The sequence below is a fragment of the Scardinius erythrophthalmus genome (assembly GCF_964197995.2).
Source record: "Scardinius erythrophthalmus genome assembly, chromosome: 13".
NCBI classification, from domain to species: domain Eukaryota; kingdom Metazoa; phylum Chordata; class Actinopteri; order Cypriniformes; family Leuciscidae; genus Scardinius; species Scardinius erythrophthalmus.
In genome coordinates, this window is record NC_138233.1 from 15230808 (window position 1) to 15256127 (window position 25320).

At 38.9% G+C, this 25320-nt stretch overlaps 1 protein-coding gene across 8 annotated transcripts in view; it reads right to left on the reverse strand.

Annotated features, from left to right (window-relative positions):
* Window positions 1–25320, reverse strand: part of diaph2 (diaphanous-related formin 2) — a 481157-nt gene that overhangs the window by 54303 nt on the left and 401534 nt on the right. For all 8 annotated transcript variants that reach the window (XM_081382679.1, XM_081382682.1, XM_081382680.1 and 5 more), the window contains 3 exons: window positions 24031–24195; window positions 16559–16694; window positions 1066–1158 (listed from right to left, as the gene is read on the reverse strand). In XM_081382679.1, the coding sequence (XP_081238805.1) occupies window positions 1066–1158; window positions 16559–16694; window positions 24031–24195 (394 nt within the window). The remainder of the gene's footprint in view (window positions 1–1065; window positions 1159–16558; window positions 16695–24030; window positions 24196–25320) is intronic.

Here is a 25320-nt window from a genome sequence, read left to right on the forward strand (position 1 = left end):
GTACCTGACTTTTCCTAAAAGTGTCTGTATTTTCATTTAAAATGTTTTTCATATAAATTACACATAAGGCAAAAAAACAAATTAACATATTTACCTATTTCGGCCATAGACGGTCAGATTGACCGCACTGAATTTTGCGGTATTATTATACATATACCAATATACACAACAATAAAATGTGGTAAAAAATACACAAAACATATTCCACAACAAATCATTTAAATGTAATGATATTCAGAACAGAACAAGAATGACTATAAACAGAGCAGTGAAAGTTTTATATGTTAGGTTGACTATTTTATTATTATATTTTATTATGGCTATAATGAACAGGCTGCAATGTCAAGATTGCAATGCTGAAATATGGTGTGTGTGTGTGTGTGTGTGTGTGTAAGGCGTGGGCGCGATCGAACAGTGTAAACATGAAAACATAGGTTACTCCGTCATTTTGTTCAGGACATCTACGGATATTATTATTTATATATGTATAATTAAACTTGTTTAAATGTACAGTTTGGTATTGTTTTGTTTTTAAAATATATCCTAATACAATAAATGCATTAATCTCTCAATTGGGTATTTATCATTAAAGATATAGAGTTTGGAATCTAGCGGTCAAAGTGACTGCTTGCGGCATTTCTAGTAGTTATGGAATTCTGGCACTTCTAGTGTTAAAAGGATACAGTATAGTTCACCCAAAAACGGAACATTTTCTCTTCCTCACTCTGAAGAATGTACACTTTTGTATGAAAGTATTATTATTATTTTTTTAATACTTTTATTCAGCAAGGATGCATTAAATTATATATATATAAAAAAAATGTGTTTCTGATGTGTTAGAATGATTTCTGAAGGATCATGTGACTTATGTTGTTGTGCCCTTTTTAAAGCAAAACAGCTCTAGTGCACATTCAAAATGACTCCTTTTGCATTCCATGGCAGAAAGGTCATACAGGTTTTGTAACAATATGAGGGTGAGTAAATGACAGAAATTTCATTTGTGGATGAACTTTACATTTAAAGGCATCTGGAAATGTAAGGCATGAGAAGGTGGAGCAGTCTTACCATTGCGTGGGGTTCGTTTCCTGCGGTCTCGGAAGGCTGCTCCAGACTGCAAGGCCTCCATCAGGCTGTCCATCACACCCGTCTCGTCACCTTCTGTAGAGAGGACAGAGTTGCCTGTCAGAGCTCAATTTCATGTAGAACACATTCACATACAGTACACTCCAACTCGCACATACCACGCAGTGTTGTCAGGCTACAATAAACCGAGTATGGGAGTAAAAGGAAAAGCAAAAACAGAACAGCAAAAAAGAAAGGCAGAGGGCAAAGAGAACCAAAGAGAACAACGTGTCCCCCTAAATGCACAGACGCTTCGAGGCGGTGGCTAACGTATGGAGAGGAGCCAGAGGATGGAAGTGTTCACTGATGGCCATTGACAGGTATTAGCTTTGCGGCTTGCACAGGGGAGCTAAGTGCTCTTTACCAAGATTTAGTGTGGAGCCGGTCGATACTGGGGCTTTTTATCATTGTTCGATGACAGTGGGATGTGCCACGAAAATGGTCATGCCACCGGAGTGCAACGCATCTCCCGTCAAATGGGCCTTGACTTCTAAAAGACAATTAGATGAGCGGCTCACTCAGTGAAAGGATAAATCCCGAAATCAAATTTTGGATTTATTACATTTTTTGTAGAATATGGAGAAATAAGAGACCTCTTAACTGTCTAACATTTTAATGACGACATCCCTGGAATAAGATGATCCTCATTGCAGACCTCTTTCTTAAATATAAAGGCTGATTTATAAAGTTTGAGAAAAATAGCAAGTGTGATATTATAAAGACAAAATGTAATTAGGATATTGTTTTTGTAACATTTTTACAAAAGTAAAAAAAGATTAACATAATTTCTAAAATATTTAACATATTATTATATAATTAATACTACATTAATAAATATTTAATGACACAATTTAATACATAAACTTTCAGAAAATAAGGCACAAAAGCTATGTACCCTTTCAAAAGGCACTAATATGCACCCTTAGGGTACTGGTACTGCCCCACTGACAGCTTTTGTACCTTCTGATAGTGTACTGTATTTCTTTTACTTCCACTTGCAAAGTTTTCATGCATTTTCGTTTTTCTTTGCATGGGCATATGGCACAGAACATCCAAAGCATCGGTCAACGGTGGGGTTCAGAAATAATCTTTTGGTCTTTTATCTGGGTCATCTATCTTTACCCAGCATTAATGAGACAGAGGGTCCCCACTATATCATAGTGGTCCAGCAGAGGCATTATTTTAAACTAGAATCATTACTGTGACTTATTGTTGCGTGTGGGATCGTTTCATCAATTCTTTTGTGTACATGATCGAGTCGTTCTCTGGAAATATTTAGTGAATGGGTTGGGATTTCAACGTCTGCCTTGGCAGAGAGAAAGCGTCTGTGGCAGAGATGCCGGTAGCTTTAGGCAGCAGTTTCAGGCGTGTTAATCAATCTTTTGTTTCCTCGCACAGTCAAAGTAGATGACAGTCAGCAAATTGAATTTATAAAGAGGAAGAAAGTTGACACGGCTACATAATTAATTTCAGAAAATGCCACACACTCGCTACACTGAGGCAGAACTGCACGAGTGCATTTTCCATTGGAAGCAGCAGGAGCACAAGCACTTATACATGATACAACTGTACACATTAGACAAAGCCAAAATATGGTGAAAATGAAGAAACAAACAGCAGCAGTGGGATAAATAAAATAAATAATACTGGAAAATCAAAGAGGAGGTTCACTGTGTTTAAGAGCCACTCAGATTAAATCAAGCTAATTAAACTAACTGTTCCAGAACAAACCAGAGCAGAACAAGCATGGCTTATCTCTAATTGCTCTTCAACACCTTGGCTGATAGCTTTGCTCATTGGTTTAAACCAGGACATGCATCTCGCTGGCTCTTCCCACCGAGTGTGCCATCGTCCTCTGGAAGCAATGACAGTTCCTAAAGTAGCTGTATCCCAAAGTTTGCGTCCCCAAAACATGTCTACATCCATCTGATGTCCAATCTGGGTGTTCAGGGGGCAGGTAAACATTTATTAGAGGCACTGTGATTCCGGAAACTTCTCGACAGCTCCCTCATTTCCTTCGTTTTGGAGACCTAGACATCACAAGGGGCACCTGACACTTTGATCAATTTGTCCTACTTCTTGCTTGCTTAACTGTAACACAATTCATCATCTGCAATGGCCAGGACAGGAGAGCTGGGAAGGCTGGGTTCAGAGGATCTCAGACACAAGAAAGCAAAATTACTAAAATGGGAAACACACTCCCAAGCGACCCATGGCTGCTCCATTAACAATGTCCTTTTGGGCCATGCTTCTACGAGAACCAGCTGGGCTCATGATCTCTCCACATGGACCTGTGAGGAATTGCCAGAGCATGTGGTCTACATTATTTTTCTGTCTCATCAGTATGGGATGTATTAAAGATGTATTATGTATTAAAGTAGGCATGAAACACAAGTTTTTCTTCCATATTACGTTTTCCGAGTGAAACGACTTCTCAAACAAGAAAACAAATTATGGTTGGACTTGATTTTGTCCATCAGGAATTGACTGGATGGTTGTTGTTCGCTATTGCTGTGATCTCTTGTGAGTGACAGGTTGTCTCGCCCTCGAGCTACTAAAAATAGAGAAGAGAAGAGAAGAGAAGAGAAGAGAAGAGAAGAGAAGAGAAGAGAAGAGAAGAGAAGAGAAGAGAAGAGAAGAGACTGAGGGCACGAGTAAAAATAAATAAATAAATAAATAAATAAATAGATAAATTAAAAATGATGTGCACGTAGAAATCATTTACTGTACAAAAAAAACAAGAATATTTCATAGAAAAATTGACAATTTTGATTTCATGGTAATTTTAAAAGCAGAGAATCTATTAAAAGATCCAAACCACTGGAAAAGCAAAGGTGTCTAATGCAATATTTTTCAAGGAACACATATTTAATATTAGATAATTCAACATCACTGTGCCCAATTTAGTTTTGTGTCATTTTCAGAGCGAACAGTCTTGAAGTAAACAAAACAAACAAACAAACATATAAATAAATGAATACACACCCTTTACATACAGACGATACACCATGACTGAAAAAGTGATATTGCTTTCAAAACAACTGTTCAATAAACAGGAAGTTAATAATGAGATATTGACATATTTTTACAATATTTCCAGTTATTTTTTTGTATTTTACCACAACATAAACTTCTGCTGTGCATCTCTGAGCAACACAATGTTGTTTAGTTTCTGAATGAATCAGTGTTAATGAACAAATTGAAAGAGAATGATTCAACAATTCACTCATAAAAAAAAAAAAAAAAACAGTTACTTTTGAATGAATCAGTGTGTTAGCACGAATATATAAAATACATGTAGGTAAATATTTCTGCTTATTGTCTTGAGACGTTTACGGGAAAGTTATGAAATTTGGCACACATATAGAGGACAAACCCTCTAGCGCTATCAACTGTCCAAATTTGCACTCACATTTCTGTTAATAACTTTTGAACTGTAAGGGCTAGAAACAAAATTCTATATTCCTTGATTCGGTGGCTCGTGAAAATATTTAGAAAAAATTAAAAACAAACTTTTTCGAACACCATTACTCACATTTTCACGGAAATTTAACCAGATATTTAAGGAATTCAAGTCGATTCATCACACCGTTCTCGAATAACGCGCAAACAAATTTGACAAAGAGCACGTCAAAATGGACGTGAGGCTATATCTTAGCAACGCTTTAGCGTATTCAGACCAAACTTGGTTTGTGTTATGATATCCATGATCTGAGGGTACCTGCACAGTTTCAGCACAGTGCCACTTAGTGGCCAGAAGATATGAAAAAAATATCTCTTATTATAAGATTATAACTACTGAACAGTTTGGCCAAAACACAAACCACTGATCTCTTTAGATTCGGTGCAGCATTACGAGCCAAATGATAACCAATTCGAAATTTTGTCGTAAAGTGCTATATTTTACAAACGCATTGGCGTATCTTTATGACCTCCGTAAGTGTCATCGGCACCTTGCAAAAAGTTTAGAGACAGTACCACCTTGTGGTCAAAAGTTATAATGAAATATCTAGTGATTAGTTTTGACTTTTTTCCTGAGACTCTTAATAGATTCCTTAGGTAATGCTGAGATTTAGAAAACCTACTTTTTCAAAATCCTCCTAGACATTTTGTCTGGTTTTAATTTGAGCCATGTCGGCAAAAAGTTATTGATTTCGTGTCGATAGATGAAACCATTTTGGTATACTGCATCAATTAATTTTGATGGCATAATGCCAAACTGCATCTGATGCTGTATCTCTGCAAAGCTTTGATATATTGACCCCAAACTTTATGTGTGTCATTTTTACCTTACACGGACCACAATGCATCAATTTGGTAACAGCTGCACTTATTGATAAAAAAATAACAAACCATTAAATTGTATTACTAGTGATTGTATTTATGATTTTTTTGTCATTTTGGGTAAAATCATCTTAAAATGTCTTTAATTACTAATTGTTGCAGTTGGTCTGACACTTCCAGCCATGCTGGCATGACTTAAAGGGATGGTTTAAGTGACATCGAGGTCACTTCAGTGGTTTGGGAAAAGCACATAAAAGTCCTGGCAGAAAGCGATGCATAAGGATGTAGTGTAACGACAAATTATTCTTTTTTCCGAAGTGTTAACAACTTAGTGTTAACTAATAATTGTAGCAAACTGGTACTACCAACAAAATATTAGTGCATTCCTGGAACTGGGTGTCATTACACTACATCCTTATGCATCGCTTTCTGCCAGGACTTTTACATGCTTTTCCCAAATCAATGAAGTGACGTCAAAGTCCGGGTTAGCAGTAGCATGAGCCCTCAGGCAAGTGTTATTTAAATAAACTCCTGATGTACTTACAAACTTTACAATGCCTCGTTTTATGAGTACAGAACCTATTTGTACTACTGTATAAGTTTGGTACCATTCCGGGCATTATTAGTGGGGTAATTTACGAGATACAATGTAGGATCCATTAGCGACTGCAATAAGCCATTCGTCTGATTTCTCTAAATAAGCTCTAACTTTAATAATGTTCGACCAAGGGAAAAAAGGCTTCTGGGGGGGGGGGGGGGGGGGGGGGTGTTTGGGGGGTGTTTGGCTCGAGGTCATGGTGCAAAGGACCCTAGGTTGATTTTACTCCGAACCATCCCTTTAATGTGCCTTCTTTGTGCTTGGCCCCTTAATTGCTGCTTGCAGCTATATTTAATATTTATTGCTGCATTGGTGCATATACAATATTAAATATCATTTTTCCTTGAGTGAAAAAAAATAAATTAATTTTGATTATTTAACTAGATTTTGCTTCTGGATAAAGTTATGCTAAATCTCACTCTTAAGGCTATATCAGAGAAAATATATAATTATTGAGAAATACACTGTTACTATGAGATTTAAAAATGTTCAGCCATATCAGCCAGCTTTATTTTGCAAAGAAATGTTTCAGACAACGAACTTCAGGAGCATAAAGTGAAACTCTTCAAACAGCTAGTCTTGTATCTGTATTTCCTCTGTTGTCTGCCTTTTTCTGCCACCTGTCTCTTTAGTGTCAGGGTATCAGGTGGTTCTTTGCCCCCTCAGGCTCCTGCCAAATGAACCAGAATGCCCTGGGGCCTTCTTCAGTCTCTCCAATATATTTATGGGTGCACTATCACATTTTTAATTAGGGGATAACAAGTACAGCCCTCTGCCGGATTTGTGAACTTCACACATCAGATTAGCTTCCCAAACAAGCACCCTGGCAGAGGGTAGGAGCTTATCTTCCACGGCACAGGGGAGAGAAATGGGGGAGGAGAGAAACAAAGTGAAGTGTCACAACGACTAAGAAGTAGCAGTGGGGGAGAAGGGTTAGTGTGTTAATGCCCAGGCTTGTGTAGCTCGCAGTGTGTGTGCGAGTGTGGCATCACAACATCTGGAGGACTGAGTCATGGAGAAGGACTGCTGAAGTGAGACTGTGCAGGTCGTAAAACCCCGTGAGACACTCAACAGAGCGGACGGGCTGACATTTAATTATTTCTACAATGTATGCACGTGCACGCTTGGACTCGCACTCTCGCTCCCTTCCTTTCTCATGGCTGATATTGACACCAAGCATCTAGTATTGCCTGTGTGCCACTGTATATGCAACTGAGCTTTGCTAGAACACTGACTTTGCAGCAAATCACCAGGATTAAGAGATTATGGTGTATATGACATCGCCCCGCACACCACAGTGTTAAAAGAAGCAGAATTTTCTGCAGTGTCACATCAGTAAAACCTGAGTTCAGACTGTTCAAGACAGAGGCGGGCTGAGGATAAAAGGTTACGGTGATGTATTCATCATACATTAACACCAGTTAAACAGAGGCACTTGAAAAAGCCAGATGTCTTTCGTGTCACTGAACTGCCTATCAAATGTCAAAACATGCTTTGAAAAAACATACATTCCTATAAATAAACAAAATGTAGCAATTTAACTACAGAAATACTGATTAGCCACAGTATGCAATATAAATAGAAATACATAGATTAGCCATGTTTCCATTCAAGACGCTAATTTTATTTTATAAGAAAATTCCGAATAAAGCAAAACAACAAAATAAGTATATAATAATAATAATTAAAGCAGAACTCGGCAACTCTAGCGAACTCTAGTCACTTCTTCGCTGATTTTCCCTTTTGTTGTTGCATGTTTTCCCCACGAGCTCCCCCTACAGCTGTTGGGCGTATATTTCACAACACTCACTGTCGTAATAAAACTCACTTGCGGGGGCCTCCTCCCACTCTCTATCGCTACTCATGTGCGTTTGTTATGATCGGAGCAAGCCAACTGTATCGTGTGGAGCTATGTCTACCGAGGTGGGTAATACATCATACATGCTTGTGGTGTATGTTTATGTCAAATTGCTGTAAAGCAATTCGTGTTTCGCGCTCGCTCTCGTTCTCGTTTCTCACGAGTCCCTAAGTTGTTTAACCATCCAAATGATTTCTAGACAGTTTTATTAAGTTAAAAAAGTTACCAAGTTCTGCTTTAAATAACAAACAAACAAAACTAAATAAATAAAGCGTGCAGTGTGTCCAACCCATGTATTCAATAAATCAAAATAATCGTTTATGGGGAAAATGAAAAAAGTTGTTGCCGCTGTGAAAAAAAAAAAAGAAAAAGTAATGTTTGAAAGTGATTGGTGGCAGAAGTCTTATGTCAACAAGCACGTGTCACAGTACAGTGGCCAATCATTTGAGAGAAATAGTCATATGACTTGAGGCAAAGTTGATTTTTATGCACAATGTGGAATTTATTCTGTAAATGTTTCCATGATAGTTTAAGTGCATGTCTTGTGGAATTTTTTTAAGCAACTACCTCAATTGAGCGTATTTTGCACATATTTTGTTTGCATCTAATTTAATGCCCTAACATTTTTATGAAAATATGTGGATGAAACCCAGCTAGTGACACCAAGAATCCACAAGATCTATATATTGTGTGAATATATCTTTACATATATGTATATAGAACTATTGATACACAAGAAATATATTCTCAAAATTGTACTACATCTGTATTGTACAGTACACCATACCTCATTTCTACATTTCAAACTGAGCCATTACAACAATAATGCAGCAGCTCATAAATTCAAGCCCAGTTCATAAATTCAACCTGCTATCTGTCCACGGTGATGAAAAACAAAAACTAAAAACAAAGAGGATTGACTGAGAACTCAATTTATGTTGGTGCTCCTGAAGACGATTGCTCCAGGGAGGCTAAAACACACACAACTTTTGCCTCTAAAATCCAAACAACAAAGATCCGTCCAGAGGACATTATATCTATTACTGTGTCCTCCCAGTGACCGGCCTACAGCCACAGACCCCCAGCTCTCATTTCCACATTAATAGAAGCTAAAAAGCATCTTGCAGCTCCCTGCTTGTGTATACGAGTAGTATTCGCCGTCTTTGTCCCTTCTTGTCCTTCAATTTTTGTGAAAAACATGTTAATCTATCTGTCACCCTGGAGAAAGGCACCTGTGCAATTAACCTTGCGCATATGTGGCGAACAAAGCCCTGCGTCAATGGAGCCAGGTGCATTTTGGACTTGTTTCCCGCCTGCCACTCTTTGTCTGAGAGATTCCTTTTCACCACAGCTGCAGAAAGTGCATTAGCAGTAAGAGTTCAACAGTCCTGCCGGTTCCAGCCTCGCACCTGTTATGAGGTGCTGTCTCTCTGGAGGATCTGACACGAGATATGACACTGTGACCTTTCAGCTGGCCTGCTGGAGTGAGAGCTCCAAAGCACTCTGACAGAATGAGCCCGGACTCAGGAGTAATGAAGAAGATGGATGTGGCACCAGACCGGCATTTTGGAGCGTTTTGCTGGAACAGCTTGATGTGAAAACCCACTTATGTCTGTGTGTAATTTAATTAGGGATGCTCACACATCCCCTCCTTGAGCGGGGCACTCCCTCTTTGAGTTCACATAGGCGCCAGGGGGTCTAGGCCTTAGACAATGAGAAGCGGAATAGGGGACCAATGAGACTGGCGTTTAGAGATGGCCAGAGTAGATAATTACTCCACCCAGGTTAGGTCTGTCCCTCGTTCATGCCGTTTGATTGGTCGGCTGGGAGGAGATGGAAGTGGATTAGAGGGTGATGCTATTTCACAACCAGCAAAGAGACAGAAACTCCTGCGTCCATGAACAGGATAGCTATATGCATGAATAAATAAAGAAACATAAACAAAGAGTGGACGGATGCTGTACGGCTCTGCCTTAGAGGATGTCAGAGATGTTTGGTTTGGAAGGAGGAAAATTACAGAGCAGAAGGAAAAACTCCAGGAATAGGTCTGGCTTTTAAGAGGCCGAGCCATTTGCATATTCAGCTCACAAGGAGAAATAAAAGATAGCGGAGATCTGTTGTACGTGCTACACATTTTTCTTGCCATCTTTCCGTATGCTAATGAATCACCACAGTGGTTTATCAGGTTGGTGATGCTTAGCGTTTGTTCCCTGCTCTCCTTGCCATCTGCTTGCCGAGATCACAGACCACATGAGCCAGGCTTATCTGAGAATACACTTCATAAATCATTGCACGAGTCCGACACTTACTGTATCTCGTAAGGAATTAGACAAAGAGATCACTGTCTTTCTCGCTATAATGTAATCCCTATGTATGACAAACAAAACACCTGTGTTTGAAGAACTGTTGTTGTCCTGTCAAAAACCATCATTCATTTTCTTCTCTGAAGATTTAGGCTTTGAAAATGCGATGCCCGGGCTCTGAGCAGCGAGCTTAATTATTTTTGAGTGACTGCAGAGTGGCTCTCCAGGTCCGAACTCTTGACGAGAAATTATCAGAATGTAGAACACCCATGGCTGTAAATTAATGACACGCAACAGCGCGAATGCGTGCTCGGAGAGCGGGAGGATGCTGGCGGTGGAGGGATTCTCAGATGTATCCTCTCATTTCTGCTATGACCTGAGGGAGAGTGGGCTAAATTAAGTTAAAGAGGCTTAAAGTGATTAGGACATTTAGTGCTACCCTAATTAGGGTTGGCTGCACAAAACAGCATTACAAAAAGGAAAAAAAAGTTTCTTATTTAAGGGGAAAAAATGACATATATTTGAAGATGGAAATATTCTCTAAAGGAAAATCGGGGAGATGAAAATGAACATTATCATGGAATAATCACAGCCTCTATATCTCTTCATTTCAGAATGTGGAGTGGGACGGGTGATATTAATGGAAACATGTTGGGTTTTCTGGATGTCACCATGACTTATACAGATGCTTATCTTGATAAATCAATGACTTTGCTACTCGCACGTTAGATATTTAGAGACGGCTAACGCATCTCTGGCAAGACTGATGGCGAAATTCGCCATGCTATCATCGCCTTAAGGCACAGGGGCATCCGGCTGCTGATACGGCACAAGCTAATATGCAGTTATTTATTAGAATTGATGCACTACAGCAGATAAGCTTGGCGCCCTTGTTGGCGTATTTCAAGGTAATGACAAAAAAATTCACAATGCCAGCAGTCGCACACTCCAAGATTTCCTGAGTGGAATTTGCTTATGCTTGGGATCCAGCGGGCTTTGGAATTTAACGTGGCATTCTTCAAAGGAGGATTGAGCTCCCTGACAGTGGGTGTAAATAACACTGAAGAGCTGATGGGGAACGCTGATATGCATATAGGACAGACACTCATTTCTCGGCACCGACACTGAATCCTGCAGACAGCCCAGATTTAATATGATAGTTAAAATACAGATAATGACATGCCATAGTCGGCTCAGCATTATGCAACGGTACTTATCTGGTTGACTTATTCATAATGACCAATGAGGTAGATGGAATATCTCAATGACTAATTAAAAATGGGAATGATAATTAGAGGAGAGACAGTGTAGTGTGTGGCTTCTCGTGGTTTAATGTTTGCATCACACAGATTAACATATTCTAAAGTCACGACCTTTAGCAGGATTACCTTTGCCAGGAGATCTGCACACAGTCACCTGCTGGACTGACGCATGTGTGTGTTGTCATATATGTGTGTATGTGTGCTTTTTATAATTATCTTCATTTGAGAGGTTTTTTTTTTCTTTCTTCAGCATACACTACGTTTGGAGTCAATAGTTTTTTTTTTTTTTTTAAGTCTGCATTTATTCGATTTAAAGGGTTAGTTCACCCAAAAATGAAAATTCTGTCAGTAATTACTCACCCTCATGTTGTTCCAACCCCGTAAGACTTTCGTTCATCTTCGGAACACAAATTAAGATATTTTTGATGAAATCTGAGAGCTGGATCACTCCTCCTGCAGGCTTATGGACACCTTAACTTGCTGGCCCAGAAAATGTATTAAAGACATTGTTAATATAGTCCAAGTGACTCCAGTGGCTCAATCTTAAGTTTATAAAGCGACGAGAATACTTTTTGTGCGCAAAAACAAACAAAAATAACGACTTTATTCCACTTTTCATTTCCTTCTCTCTGGACCTCGAGTCTTTTTACGTAGTGTTTAAGCGTAGCGCGTCTGTGTTGCACGTCACCACGTAGGCTCACTATTGGGCGACTCTGGTCATGTGTGATACGTGGTGACGTGAAACACAGACGCGCTACGCTTAAACACTACGTAAAAAAAACTCGAGGTCCAGAGAGAAGGAAATGAAAAGTGGAATAAAGTCGTTATTTTTGTTTGTTTTTGCGCACAAAAAGTATTCTTGTCGCTTTATAAACTTAAGATTGAGCCACTGGAGTCACTTGGACTATATTAACGATGTCTTCAATACATTTTCTGGGCCAGCAAGTTAAGGTGTCCATAAGCCTGCAGGAGGAGTGATCCAGCTCTCAGATTTCATCAAAAATATCTTAATTTGTGTTCCGAAGATGAACGAAAGTCTTACGGGGTTGGAACAACATGAGGGTGAGTAATTACTGACAGAATTTTCATTTTTGGGTGAACTAACCCTTTAATGTGTTTGTGCTGAAAAATAATACATTTCTAAACAACAATGACAACAAAACTTCCAACCTCAATATATACAGTCCACTTAAATAAATGACTGCTTTGTATCAGTTTGGTTCAATGAATAACTGTGACTCACTTATAAAAATAGTCACTTGTTTCATTCCTGAATGAATCAGCATTTTAGAACAAATCAATCTATTTGAGTTAATGATTAAACAAACTAGAGACAGTCACTTGCATGAATCAGTGTTTTTGAACGAATTGATAAAATGTATTAGTTAATGACTCATCAATGCAACCTGCAGAAAGTCTCACTGAAACATCTCTCCACCCCAATTGCACAGACTAATATATATTCTTATAAATTGTTTGCGTGACCCAACTGGCGCAACATTGCCTGAACCAATGGCGTGAGATTGTGGCAAGGCTGTAATAGCCTGATCTTTTGTGACGCGTTTGAGTGTTTCAAATGTCTGAAAACCTTCTTACAATTCTGTTCGGTGCCATTGTTGTTGGAGAAATTACACTTCACATTTAAAGACTACATAAAGATGCTTAAAAAAAATGTAAGTGCACACAAATCGCTCTACACACAGAATGAATTACACTGGACCAATTGACTGCCTGTCTGGGACTGAGGGTGCCGAATGAATGGTAATGGGTTATAGAAATTATTCAGACATAAAGAGCAGTATTCATTCTAAAACGCACTGGCAGACGGACCTTAAAAAACTTAGCTCAACCACACTGATAATGACAGCTATCATAAAAAAAAATATATATATATATATTCTGAAGACTACACTAATCTTCCTTTTAGCCCTTTAATTCTAAATCTTTAAAGGGATCATTTGCACTGTCAGACAGGAAAGTGAAGTAACTTTCTTCCTGACTATGGCAGATGTGTGCCAGTCTTATTTATTGTAACAACATCATTTATTGTACCATCTGGTTTTTATACGCCATATTCACTATGACTCAGCAAGTGACCACAAACAAGAACAATATTCTCAGTTTTCTAACTGACCTATAGATTAGAAACACCAGCAGTGGAAAAAAGACAACACAGCAAAAAACACGAGTTGAACTTGCACAACTATCTCAAAACAATTCCTGTAATCGAACAGAAGGAGTGGACAGATTTTTAAATTCACCTATGTTGTTACTGAATTGGCTTGGATGAATAGAAATATTGGACAGGGTTACGTCTCTCTTTGCCCTCAGTCAAAACATGTCTCCTGAGCCAAATATGTTACATTATGTATAAATGTATAAAAAACACAACAACGGCTGGGTAAATGTTGAAGGGTAATCACTCACATCCAAACACAACAAGGGTTTGTCCAAGAATAGGAAGGGACAATTTTTGATTCCTTTGTTTCATGAAAGCCTTTACGCCATGCCCCATACAGCTCAAAGGCAACATGTGGGCATAAACACTTGTAGTGACCCTCAACTGTGACCCTGAAACAGCCAGCAGGCTGAGAAACAGTGTAGACAGGCACACAGGAAATCCTACCATTCCTCAGTGATGTTTCACAATGAGTAGGCCACCCTATAAACAACATAGTTTCATATCCTTTGGCAAAATGGCTGCCCCACTAGGACAAAACATATTTTCCTAATAAAGACAGAAGGATTAGGTGGATTTAGGCCTATTTTACATCATTCCCCATTTACTTTCAGCGGGTTAAGCAATTTGGTGAATGCTGAACATCTGGTCATTCTAAGAGAATATGGAAATCCACTTAGAGGAAATTAAAACAAATGGGGGGCCGGGTAATGATTTCATGAGCAATTTCCCATATTAGGATTTCTAATAGTTCACAAGAAAAACAGATTTTATCCCGCTCGCAAAGCATATCAATCACATGGCACTCAAAATTGCTCGTGAAACCTTGCAAGGACACATTTCCAGATACCGTCTGTGTGACTTTAAAAACACTTTTTAAAAAATGAAAACGGTACAGATATTCATTCGCCCAGCTCCACCATCCCGTCAAACACATCCTCTTAACCCTAAATGAATTAAACTCTCATTAAATATGTATCCCATTGTTAATCATGCGCATGTGAAGGGCATTAGATATCAATTTGGAAAATGACTTCAAAAATCTCTTTATAGAAATAGTCCTTTGAAAAGGCCTTAAAAAGTATAATTAATCAAAAGGCCGTTAGACATGGGTTCTAATGAAAGAGGGTCGTGTGCCAAAAAATAAGATATATGTGGATCCAATGAGCAATACAATAGTACTACCCTATTTACAAAAATAATAATAATAAATCATTAAAAAAGGTACACTCACTTTAGCTAAGCTTCCGGATTCCGCAATTAGAATGATATTATTGTTTCCTCTGTCTAATAAAGCACACACACACACACACACACACACACACACACACACACACACACACACACACACACACACACACACACATATATATATGTATATACATATTTTGTTTTAATTGCTCAAACACAAACAATTATTACAGCTAAACTTAATTAATTAGATTTCTTTTTTTAAATTATACAAATTATATTTTTCCCTTGTAAGAGAATAAAATGTTTACTGAAAAAGTTTTTTTTTCTAAGAACTGCATTTTTGTGCTGTAAATAATTGCAGACTTCTTTTAAAAGTAGTAGTAGTAGTTTCATATTCATATTTGAATGCAAATGAACGTCTGATCTGTTAAGCATTATTTAATGCATATATGGAGCCAAATGTAAAACAGAACTCACTCACATTCTCTCACTTTATATCTAGTGATGACTACAGCAGTTCAATGATAAAAGCCTTTTTTATGGGCTTTGACGCAGTGAAAGCGATAACTAAAAATAAGGTATTCTTGACTGGACTAGAGGGTTGTTATCCACTGTCTTTCCATCCGCATTATTACAGGCTCAGCATTCAATGCGGTCACTCCTTATGAAACTAGCATGCATCAGTCATCCTGTGGAAACACACAGAGCTGAAGTTCTACATGTCATTTTCTGAAATGCAAGGCTCAAATATAATGCTGTGAATTGCTGGGCTCAGTGTGACATTTTAAGTTGGAGCACTTGTAAAAAAGCTTTGGCCAGAGGCAGGAATTTCTGTCTCATTGTAAGGATCAGAATTGTGCAGTGCAGTGAGTACTTCATATCTCTCATGGCAAGAATTTGCCCTGAATTTGCATGCTGCGTGAGACATCTTGGTCAGCCTCCCCCATTTTCTATCTTTACTTTTTAAACCGAACCACACATTTCTTTTCAGAACACAACATTTTGGAGGGTTTATATGCACAAAGGACAATATGTACTTCATATCCAATCAGTTTTTATGTAATCCAAACTGAATTAAGCTATTGTCAACGTGGCCTCTTTCCATTTCTGAAATAAACTGAGCAAGCTTACAAAAACTTAATAGTTGACTCTCAACTCCATTTACTAGGCCACAGGCAATCTGCCAATCCATTATCTGTCTGCTCTACAAAAGCAGTGAACCTAGGATGCTTATCTTTACATGTGACCTACATCTTCTCTGGCACGGCCCTGTCAGCACAGCCCCATAATGCTGCTGGGTTGCTCCACACCCTCATGTAGCAATGCCACAAATGCTCCATTTAATAAAGCACATAAAAAATAGTCTATTTATTTCATACTTGTACTGAGTAACAGCTGTAGCAGTTATCGCTGCTGAAATCCCTTCGGTTCCAACTGGATTTCACACTGGTGTGTGCATGGCTTTGTAATTAACATTATTGTCATCAACATTTACTTGACAGATGTCTTCAAGTATACTGACACTGCTTTCTTAAACTGTGTAAGTTACTAAATGAAGATTTTTCAGTGAAACATTCTCAATGACGTCTATTCTGCCTGTAGATTTAGTGCGAAGGAACAGGCGGTGAACTGTGTGATTTTTCACAGAGGAAGTATGGCCCTGTTCCTCATCACCACCCCCACCCCTGCAGTGCTTAGCATCATGTGAAATCGTGAGCAGGGCTGCAGTTGGGCCCCGGAGGGCCAATAGTGCCGTACCTTTGTTCATGTCAATCAACTGCTTCTTCTTCTGCTGTCTTTCGAGTTTCTCTCGCTCAGCCTTTTCCTTTGCTAGCTTGGCTCTCTTGATCTTCTCCTCCATCTCCCTCTTCTTGTGGTTCTCCCGCACAGCATCCTGAATTGTCAAAGAGAAATAAAGACAATGAAATTGGAGGGTAAATGAGATGACTGTGGAAGAGAAGGGAAAGAAAGAAAATTCCAATTCTACAACTGAAGAAACGCTATAGACAGCACTTTATAATGTGGAGTGACATACTCTAGTAACAATGGTAAGTCCATAAACACTAAGGATATTGCTTATCTGCAGGCCCACACTGACTATGCCTGCAGAACTCCACATAATTCAAACTTCAGTCACCCATAAAAGGGAAAAAGCCTGTGTGCACAATGTGCATATTCACTTGTTAAGTTATGACGCAAGGAACACTGTTTCCGGGTCCAAGCCTCTACTTGTTTCAATCGAGGATACCATCTCATCTCAGTTCAGGATGTCAATATAGACATAATTTGATTTAAAAAAAAATAAATCTGTAGACATTTTTTAGTATAACAAAAAATACTGTCATTAATTTGAAAAAATACTGCATACTGTATTTAAAATTATGCATCTCATCAATTTAGTTCACTCACTTGCCAAACATAGTCAAAACATTTTTTAAACTTATTAAACTATTATTAAACTATTATTATTATTAAATGTTTAAAAAAGAAAAAAAATATTTTTATTGAATTGTTATTGTTAACAATACAACTACTACAACACGCCCTTGAGGTATTTTGCTCAATTTCAATTTACACAAGAGCCTACACACACGCGAACGCACACTTTTCACTCAACATTTACCACATTTTACCATGTTTGAATCCCTTTCTAAATTCCAAAATCAGCACAAAACATGTAAAGACAGTTCACAGATTTCATCTGAGCCTGCTTATCTGCTCTTGAAACAAAGGAACACAGTTGCAGCATTTCTGCTTACAGTGAATGAAACAATGAGTGTTGAGAAGAGGAAGCAGACAGAGATTGTCTAATTGAACATCAAGATGGCTCCTGATACTGCCGTTGTCCCCACTGAGCTACAGTCTCCATGAGCATTAATGTGAAAGCAGATAACGCAGTGTCCATCCTGGATATTTCCAGTGTCTGAATGCTGGCGGGGTACCAGCGAGTGGGAGAGAGGCCTGTATACAGAGACGCGGAGATATCGTCCTCCTCCTCTCTTCTTCTTTAAATGCCAAGGAGGTGTCAGGCGGTATGAAGACGGCGAGAGGGCTAGACGGAGACGCTCAGAGGGCACAGAAACACAGCAGAGGAGAGAAAATAAGCCACTTCTACATAACCTTTCCAGCACAGCAAAGGTCTCTTCACCCCAGGCCTGCACAACTAACCTGACAGGCCTTGCCTTACAGGGAGGAATGAGTGTTTTGTGTACACGTATATGTGTGTGTCTTGTTCTTTCTTGGTACGATATAATGATTGTCGACAGTCTGGCCCTTTCAGACTCCCTTAGGGTTTCCGACATGCGTGTCGTTTTCGGTACGGAGACAAAAGGATCATGGGTACATTGTGGGAGGAGAAAAGTGCAGCTCATCATGGTGGTCAGTCGCGGAGTGGCCGTCAAGCTCAGGAACAGGAGCTCACTGTCTTTTCATGAAATGACAAGGACAAGGATGAACATGAGTGAGAGAGATGCAATTGTTCCAGATTTGCATTTTGCTGCAAAACTGTAAGTCAGCAAGGAATAAACAAAATACTTGTTCTAATAAAAGTAATTGAGTCAGCATGCATAAGGCTGTCCAAAGAGTGCGAAAAGGAATTCTATATTCATCTATTCATGCCACAGAGTGACAACAAAAATTAGCATAAACAATTCTTCCTGTTATTGTGATTTTGCATTTTCAAATAGATTATCATGAAGTCACAGGATTGTGGGTCTCCAAAACTGACAGTTCAATCTCATTCTTGTAATTGGAGATAGCATCAAGCTCATTGTCAAGCGTTAGATTCTTAATTGAAAAATCATTTATTCATAGCAACAAAAATAATTCCTGCTGGCAAAAGTTTTTATAAACAAACAAACAATTCTGACTGCAAACACGATTAAACAACATAACTATCTCACCCTCATCAAACATGCAAAAACCCTAATTACCATGGCAACAAACATGTTTTCAACCCTTTGCCTGATGCCAATTAGCCTGGGGCAGTGTTTATGATTTTATCAATTTTCTTAATTGTGTTTTAGGTATTAGGAAGCTTTACATGAGATAAACAACACCCAGAGGGAGTGCTTTTGAATATCACTCTCATAGCGCAAAACGTCTGTGCTATTGACTACAAAGGACAGAATTGCATTAGCATAAAGCAAAAACGATGGTGGGATGGTGTGCTTTTTTGCTCTTTCTACATGTAACACGTAGGTCTGCTTAGCAGAATCAAATGCACAATTTAGACCATGATCATGTTCTTGCTCACGAACGGCCCGAAGAGCATTCATCTGAGCTGCATGGTCTCACGGAAATTTGTTTCTCGTGGTCACAGTGCCTCTGACTGTTGCGAATTCAAATCGCATCCCCATCGGTCCTCCTTGCCAGGGAAAGCTGATATCTCACGGCAGCAGATACGCTCTATGCAAACGAAAGGTAAAGGTTAGTTAAAAAAAAAGAAGACGACAGAAATAAACAGGAAGGATTGAAATCCACGGGAAGTCCTGTGGTTGTCAGCGGTGGCCACCAATCAATATGTTAAGGCAAATTAGGCCGGCTAATTGTGTTTGCACACTAAATAATCCAAAGTCATTAGGAAAGCTGATTACAGGGGGAAAAGTCTTCCTTAAAACTGTTTTGGTTAATTAGAGTACTCAGAAAGGGTTATTTAAAAGTGAGAGAGATAGCGCTCTATCCGTCTGTCTTTGAAAGGACGATGCAGTAAAAACAAATTTTAAACCTGTATGACTTGGACCAAAAAATAAGATACTTTTCCCACCACTGACTTTCATGGTTCTTCTTTTCTGGTCAGCAGAAGAAAAAAAGTCATACAGGTTTGGAACGACATGAGTAACTGGTAACAGAATTTCAATTTTTAGTTAGTAGAAGGATGAATATTAATACAATCTGACACACACTAAATATCAACAATGAATAAACATCCATCTTGAATGAAGAAAATGTGGGAGGATTTGATAACATTTTCAGTTGGATGAATTTGATCTGCTAATAGGAAAGACGTTTACTTCTAACACCAATCAACACAACAAACCCACCTGGGAAAAGCACATTTTATGTAAAAACGCAGCGTGTTGTGCGATCTCTAGATTGGTAAGGCGACGTTCGGCGGGCTTTTGTCCACAGTTCTGTTTGCATTACTCTAGGAGAGGGATTGCTGCAGAACTGAATTTGCCAATATGGACTCCATCTACCCCGAGTGTGTTTATGCATGCTGGCAAGCACAGGATAGGATGCTGTCCTTCCAGGCAGCCACTGAGGACTAGATGTCTTTGTAAATATATTCGCTGGGTACATGTTCAGCAGAGTGACACTAAGGAAGTGCGCTCCTGCTGCAATCCTCCATTGTGGAGAAGACTTTGTAGTTCATCCTGTTTGCCCAGCCTTAGAATAGAATATTTGAATAGCCTTGTGTTATGCACAAGACAAAAAAATGGTAATTCTATAATTCATTGTTATATTTTTTTGGGTTGTCCATCACATACGTATTGCCCTACACGCAATGTATACACACTTGGCTATTCAAGGAACACTTCCGGGAAAGGGGACAAAAAGATAGGGAGAGAAACGGAGGACAAAAAATCCACACCACAGATGGGCCTATTTGGCCAAAACAAAATGTACACTAACTGAACAAATTTGATGATATTTGAGTTATTTATTTATTTATTGGATCATATCCCCCATTAGTTTTCAGCAGGCTGTAAGCGGCCAACAAAATTGCCAAGAGTGAAAAGTGGCCGATGTTGTGCGTGTTGACTCAAATATTAGACCAATATGAAGGGACACTCCATTGGGTTTAATTGCGATCACTCACATTAGCTGTGTGGTGAAAATGAAAAACAGGCAGTGATGACACCACACTACATCACAATTTCTATTATTAGTATCATCATTATCATTATTCTCAGGGACGACATAATACATTAAGCCAAAGGCCCTCGATAACTGTATGTGCAGGCATATATGTATTGGCACAAATATGCACGTTCACTAACACACACACTTGCATTCTATTGATTAGCTGAGTCATGCTTGTTGTGCACCATCACTGTGGCTCAAACTCTGCTGACCTTTTTGGTGTAACCAGTGGCTCACTCCATTAACATGTGAGATTGTTAGTTCATCACCATCTGCTGCACTTTGATAAGATATTAATATACTGATATTCATCCACAGCCGCTAGTCAGGATTGCATACAGAGGACAAATACACAGTGGGATCTGCACACTGGATAAATTGATGGGACGATCTGAAACAAACTTCATGTGCTGAAATCAAATTTCATTTCTATTGACCCTGAAAAGAAATATACCTAATGGGTTCTCTTATCTGAGCGTGCGCGCTTTTTGAGAATGGGCAGGCAGGGCTTTTTTTTTGTCCTACCAAATGGATGTGTCACTCAGGCAATTTAACATACAGCAATGAGGGCTATTTCTGAGGATAAATGTTGATAAAACTATGAGGTGCCATAAATATGCTATCGTGAAACGTATATTGTGTGGAGGGCTCTATCATGAATACAAATTTCTTTCATAACCTTTGCCTGCCAAGTACATTTGCAAATACTGTATGTGGCCAAAATATGGTCGTAACTGGACGTGATGCGACAAGCAAATTACTGTATCTGGCCAAATTTAAGATTTAATGTTCTGTTATGAGTAGTAGGATTTTGGACCAATGGGACTAAAAGTGGGCGGGTCTATCCAGGAAAACCAAGTGACCGATAGCATGTTCTGTCCTGGCTGGTTAGGGCCAACAACTTGTATCACATTTAAATTTATCACATTACTTCTGGCTATGTAAGGAATAATCCATGGCTAGTTGTGCATTAAACGATTTTAATGCACGACGTGGAGGCAAAGAACTGTCGTTGCTAAGAAATATGGTGATTCAGTAGCGAAGCTATTTTATAACTAAAAGTCGCAAGGCAGCGCTGATTAGTTTCTGTTCTCCTGAATGTTTGTGTGTGTGTGTGTGTGTGTGTGTGTGTGTGTGTGTGTGCGCAGGCGCAGCGTGCTGTGTGCGAGTGATGTATGTGTATGTGCACAAACAGCACATTAATATAAAACGGTGATAAAACTGACTTGGAACTACCTGTGCATTAAACGCTTTTATTGGACACCTTCCAGCCAATCAGAATTGAGTATTCAGACAGACCATGGTATAAGACACAATATCACATTCCCAGCAGCTCTCAGCTGTTATAAATGCATTTGACTGGGAATACATGCTTGGACATGTAAATACATGCATTTTTTTTACACACACACATAAAAAAATATATAATAAAATAAAAAGAGAAAAAAAAGAAGAAGAAAGAAAATAAGTAAAATTTACACATGCAGGAGTAAAAGGCCACAAATGGAATATTCGTGGTGCCATTGGACATCCAGTCATGTGTTCTCTACCAGCTTTGCTCTTTTTTATTGAAGTCTAAATCACTGATAACTTATTTATAAAGAGCTATTCGCTTGAGAGAATAATTTATTTTCATAGATGCCCCTTTTACAGGCATTCGGCGCTATATCGAGGGAGCGCTGTGTCATGTGTTGCTAGACTTTGATCAGAGCGTATGAAAGTTGGTTTTTAGATTTGGTTGTGAGGCAGGGGTGAGAGAAAAGCCTCAGACAAGGAGACCTTGTCATTCACTGTAATGTTTTTTCAAGACTTTGCGCATACCTTCTGGACATTGTGCTATCACTTTTTCTTCTGGAAGGGAGATGAAACATAGGACAAAGCAGGAGTACTTAAATATACGTGTAAAAAAAAATCTCTAGAGACTCCTTTGTGTGGAGGCATTCTGCCCTCGTCCTCAAGTCCACATTGAGGTTCCATTTTAAATCAAAATGATCCTAATCCCATGATGCTCTCACCACAGTGAAGCTAAAAACTTCTCACAGCGTTAATGTTCTTTGAACTCAACTGCAAAAGGAGTTTCATGAAATGTTCTCCATCCAATAGAAATGCTCAGCATGTAGGTGTCATTATGTTCAGAAAACAAAAGTTGACTTCTTGTGCAGGATACATATGAAATGTTGTGCAACTTTTATCCAAAATATTAAGAAGCTTGTAAGAGATGTAAAATGTGTGAAATATAAAATATTAAATATAAAATATTTACATTTATTAAAAAATAGATATTTAAAAAAAACATACAAATTACTTAATTTAAATTATTATTAAAATACTTATAATACATTTATTATTATAAAATGTGTATATTAAAATTAATATTTCACATACAAGTTTTCACAAGTTATCACAAAGTTCAATTCAACACTCTTTAAAAATGTAAAAAAAATTATGAAAAATATATGTATTATATAACATTTCTTTATATAATCCCTAAGCCCCATTCAGGTTTTACTAAGCAAATACAAGTCAGACTTCAAGAACCAAAAAAAAAAAAAAAGAAAATCAATTAGCTGGAAATCTCATATCTTCTTTGTACAGTGAGATGTACTTGAAACGCCTCCCCTGGTTTTGCTCTCAGTCTGGATAAATCCCATCCTATCAGCAATAACCTAGTCCTACCTGCCTAAATCCCAGGTAGGGATATTTTTTGTATGTGACAGGGAGGAGGCGTTGCCTTGATACTCACCAAATACAGAAGCTAACGAAACTCTGAAAGGATAAGCTTCTGAGACTCTTTTATCTGCATGGGAGCCACACGTTTGGTAATACATAATACATTCCATTCTCAGCACAGTTTATGTATGCTTTAATCTGCCCAATAAGCCTGTCCTTCCATCTCTTCACCACTGTGAGGATAATGTCTTTATCAAATATGATAAAACAAGCTAAATCACCACATGCACTTAAGACAAGGCCAGCAGCTTTAGTTTTGAGTGGCGTGATATTACTTAAAACTATGCACTGATAAAAAGGTGTGTGTATATATGAGGAAAAGAAAGTGAAGTTAGAAAGAGAATTGGGCTCTCACATTCCAAGTGAAAGAAGCTGTCAAAGCAATCCTAAACTTAATCATACTGCTATCCAGCAACCCTGACCCTGTGCCATCTAGCTGTGGAGAGGGCATCAGAAGTATTAATTAGAATATTATCTCCACCTTCTCTCAAAGACTCTTCCGGAAAGCCAGATTTATATACATTAGAGAAAGAAAAAAGAAAACCATAAAATCTCTTTAACCTTGAGGAGTGCAAAGATCAGAAGATAGAAGCACTCTACTGAGGCAGAACAGGTAACAGTGCTTCTGTACTCACCATGAAGAGGTTGCGGAAGTTAGCCAGGTCTCCGAAGAAGTCCTCGACGCTGACTGTGTGGGGGTCGAAGGCGAAGTAGCTCCCCAGGCTCTCGTAGAGCTTCTGCATATTCTTGTGCATGGTGGAGAGCTTCTCATACTGCTCTCGGGAATGCTTGGAGAAGCCGTGAGAAAGATACAGTTAAGGAAGGATAAGAAGGGTATTGTACAGTGATGGAAAGACATCGACAAACAAAGCAACTTGCTGCCCTCCAAATCCTTTCCACAATCCTTCAACAAAAGAGGTCACCTGTGGAAAATTGTGCAAAGCCACCGCTTCTCGGCAGAGGTCAAGCGAGACAAACAGAGGCATTCAATAACCTCTCCATCTAACTTTGGAGTCATTGGAACACTGAGCTATTAACGCCGGCGCAGGAGTGATAGAGGAAAGTTTCATTGTCTGGGGGTCTAACACAAATGCTGGAGGGAACAGCTGATTGCAGTCATTGCTTCTCCCAGAAGAGCATGCCAAACCCCCATGAGAGATGCGCTCTGCAATTTAAAGAGCAGATAAAGGCAGGTTCTCTCACTGAATGGCTATTGACAGCTCATGTCAGGGACGTGCAGTCTCACAGATCACGAGGCGCACGTGGACCGCCCCTGGCCTCGTAAACCGCACACTCATACGTAAACAAACAGGTAGCGCTTGCCAATAGAGCCTCGCTTTCTTTATGCCAATAGAGCCTCGCTTTCTTTATGCCGCATGCTAATAAAGCCGCATGCCATACATAGACCGTGATTTAGCTGCACATATTCAGCCTTCATTTCCAGGTGATTGTGGTTCCTGGATTCAAAGCGGTGTGGATGGGCCGAGATTGCCCTTTTGAAGGAACAGAGAGGATATATCAAATCCACGTCTGGCATTTTATTCAAGCTATTCATCTCAACTTCTCAGATGTGAGTCAGATTGTTTAACAGCCATTATAGGATGCGAGTGCTGTCCTGAAAACTTTTCTTTGCAACAAGTTGAATGGAACCATCTAACTTAATAAACATATATTATGATTTCTGATGAGAAATTTAATTGAGAGGAATTTTTTCCCTGAACATTAAAGCTGAAGTGTCGTTTCTTCAGTGTTATAATACTATCTCTTATCGCACTTTAATATGTAAAGTCAACTATGCCAATTGTAGCTTGATTTTCCTAATAAAGCTGGGCACACACTACAAGATATTCGGGGCGATTTTGGGCCGATTTCACCCCTTCCGACAATCCTAGGTAAAGTCTGATCATCTTGATCGTTCTACAGAT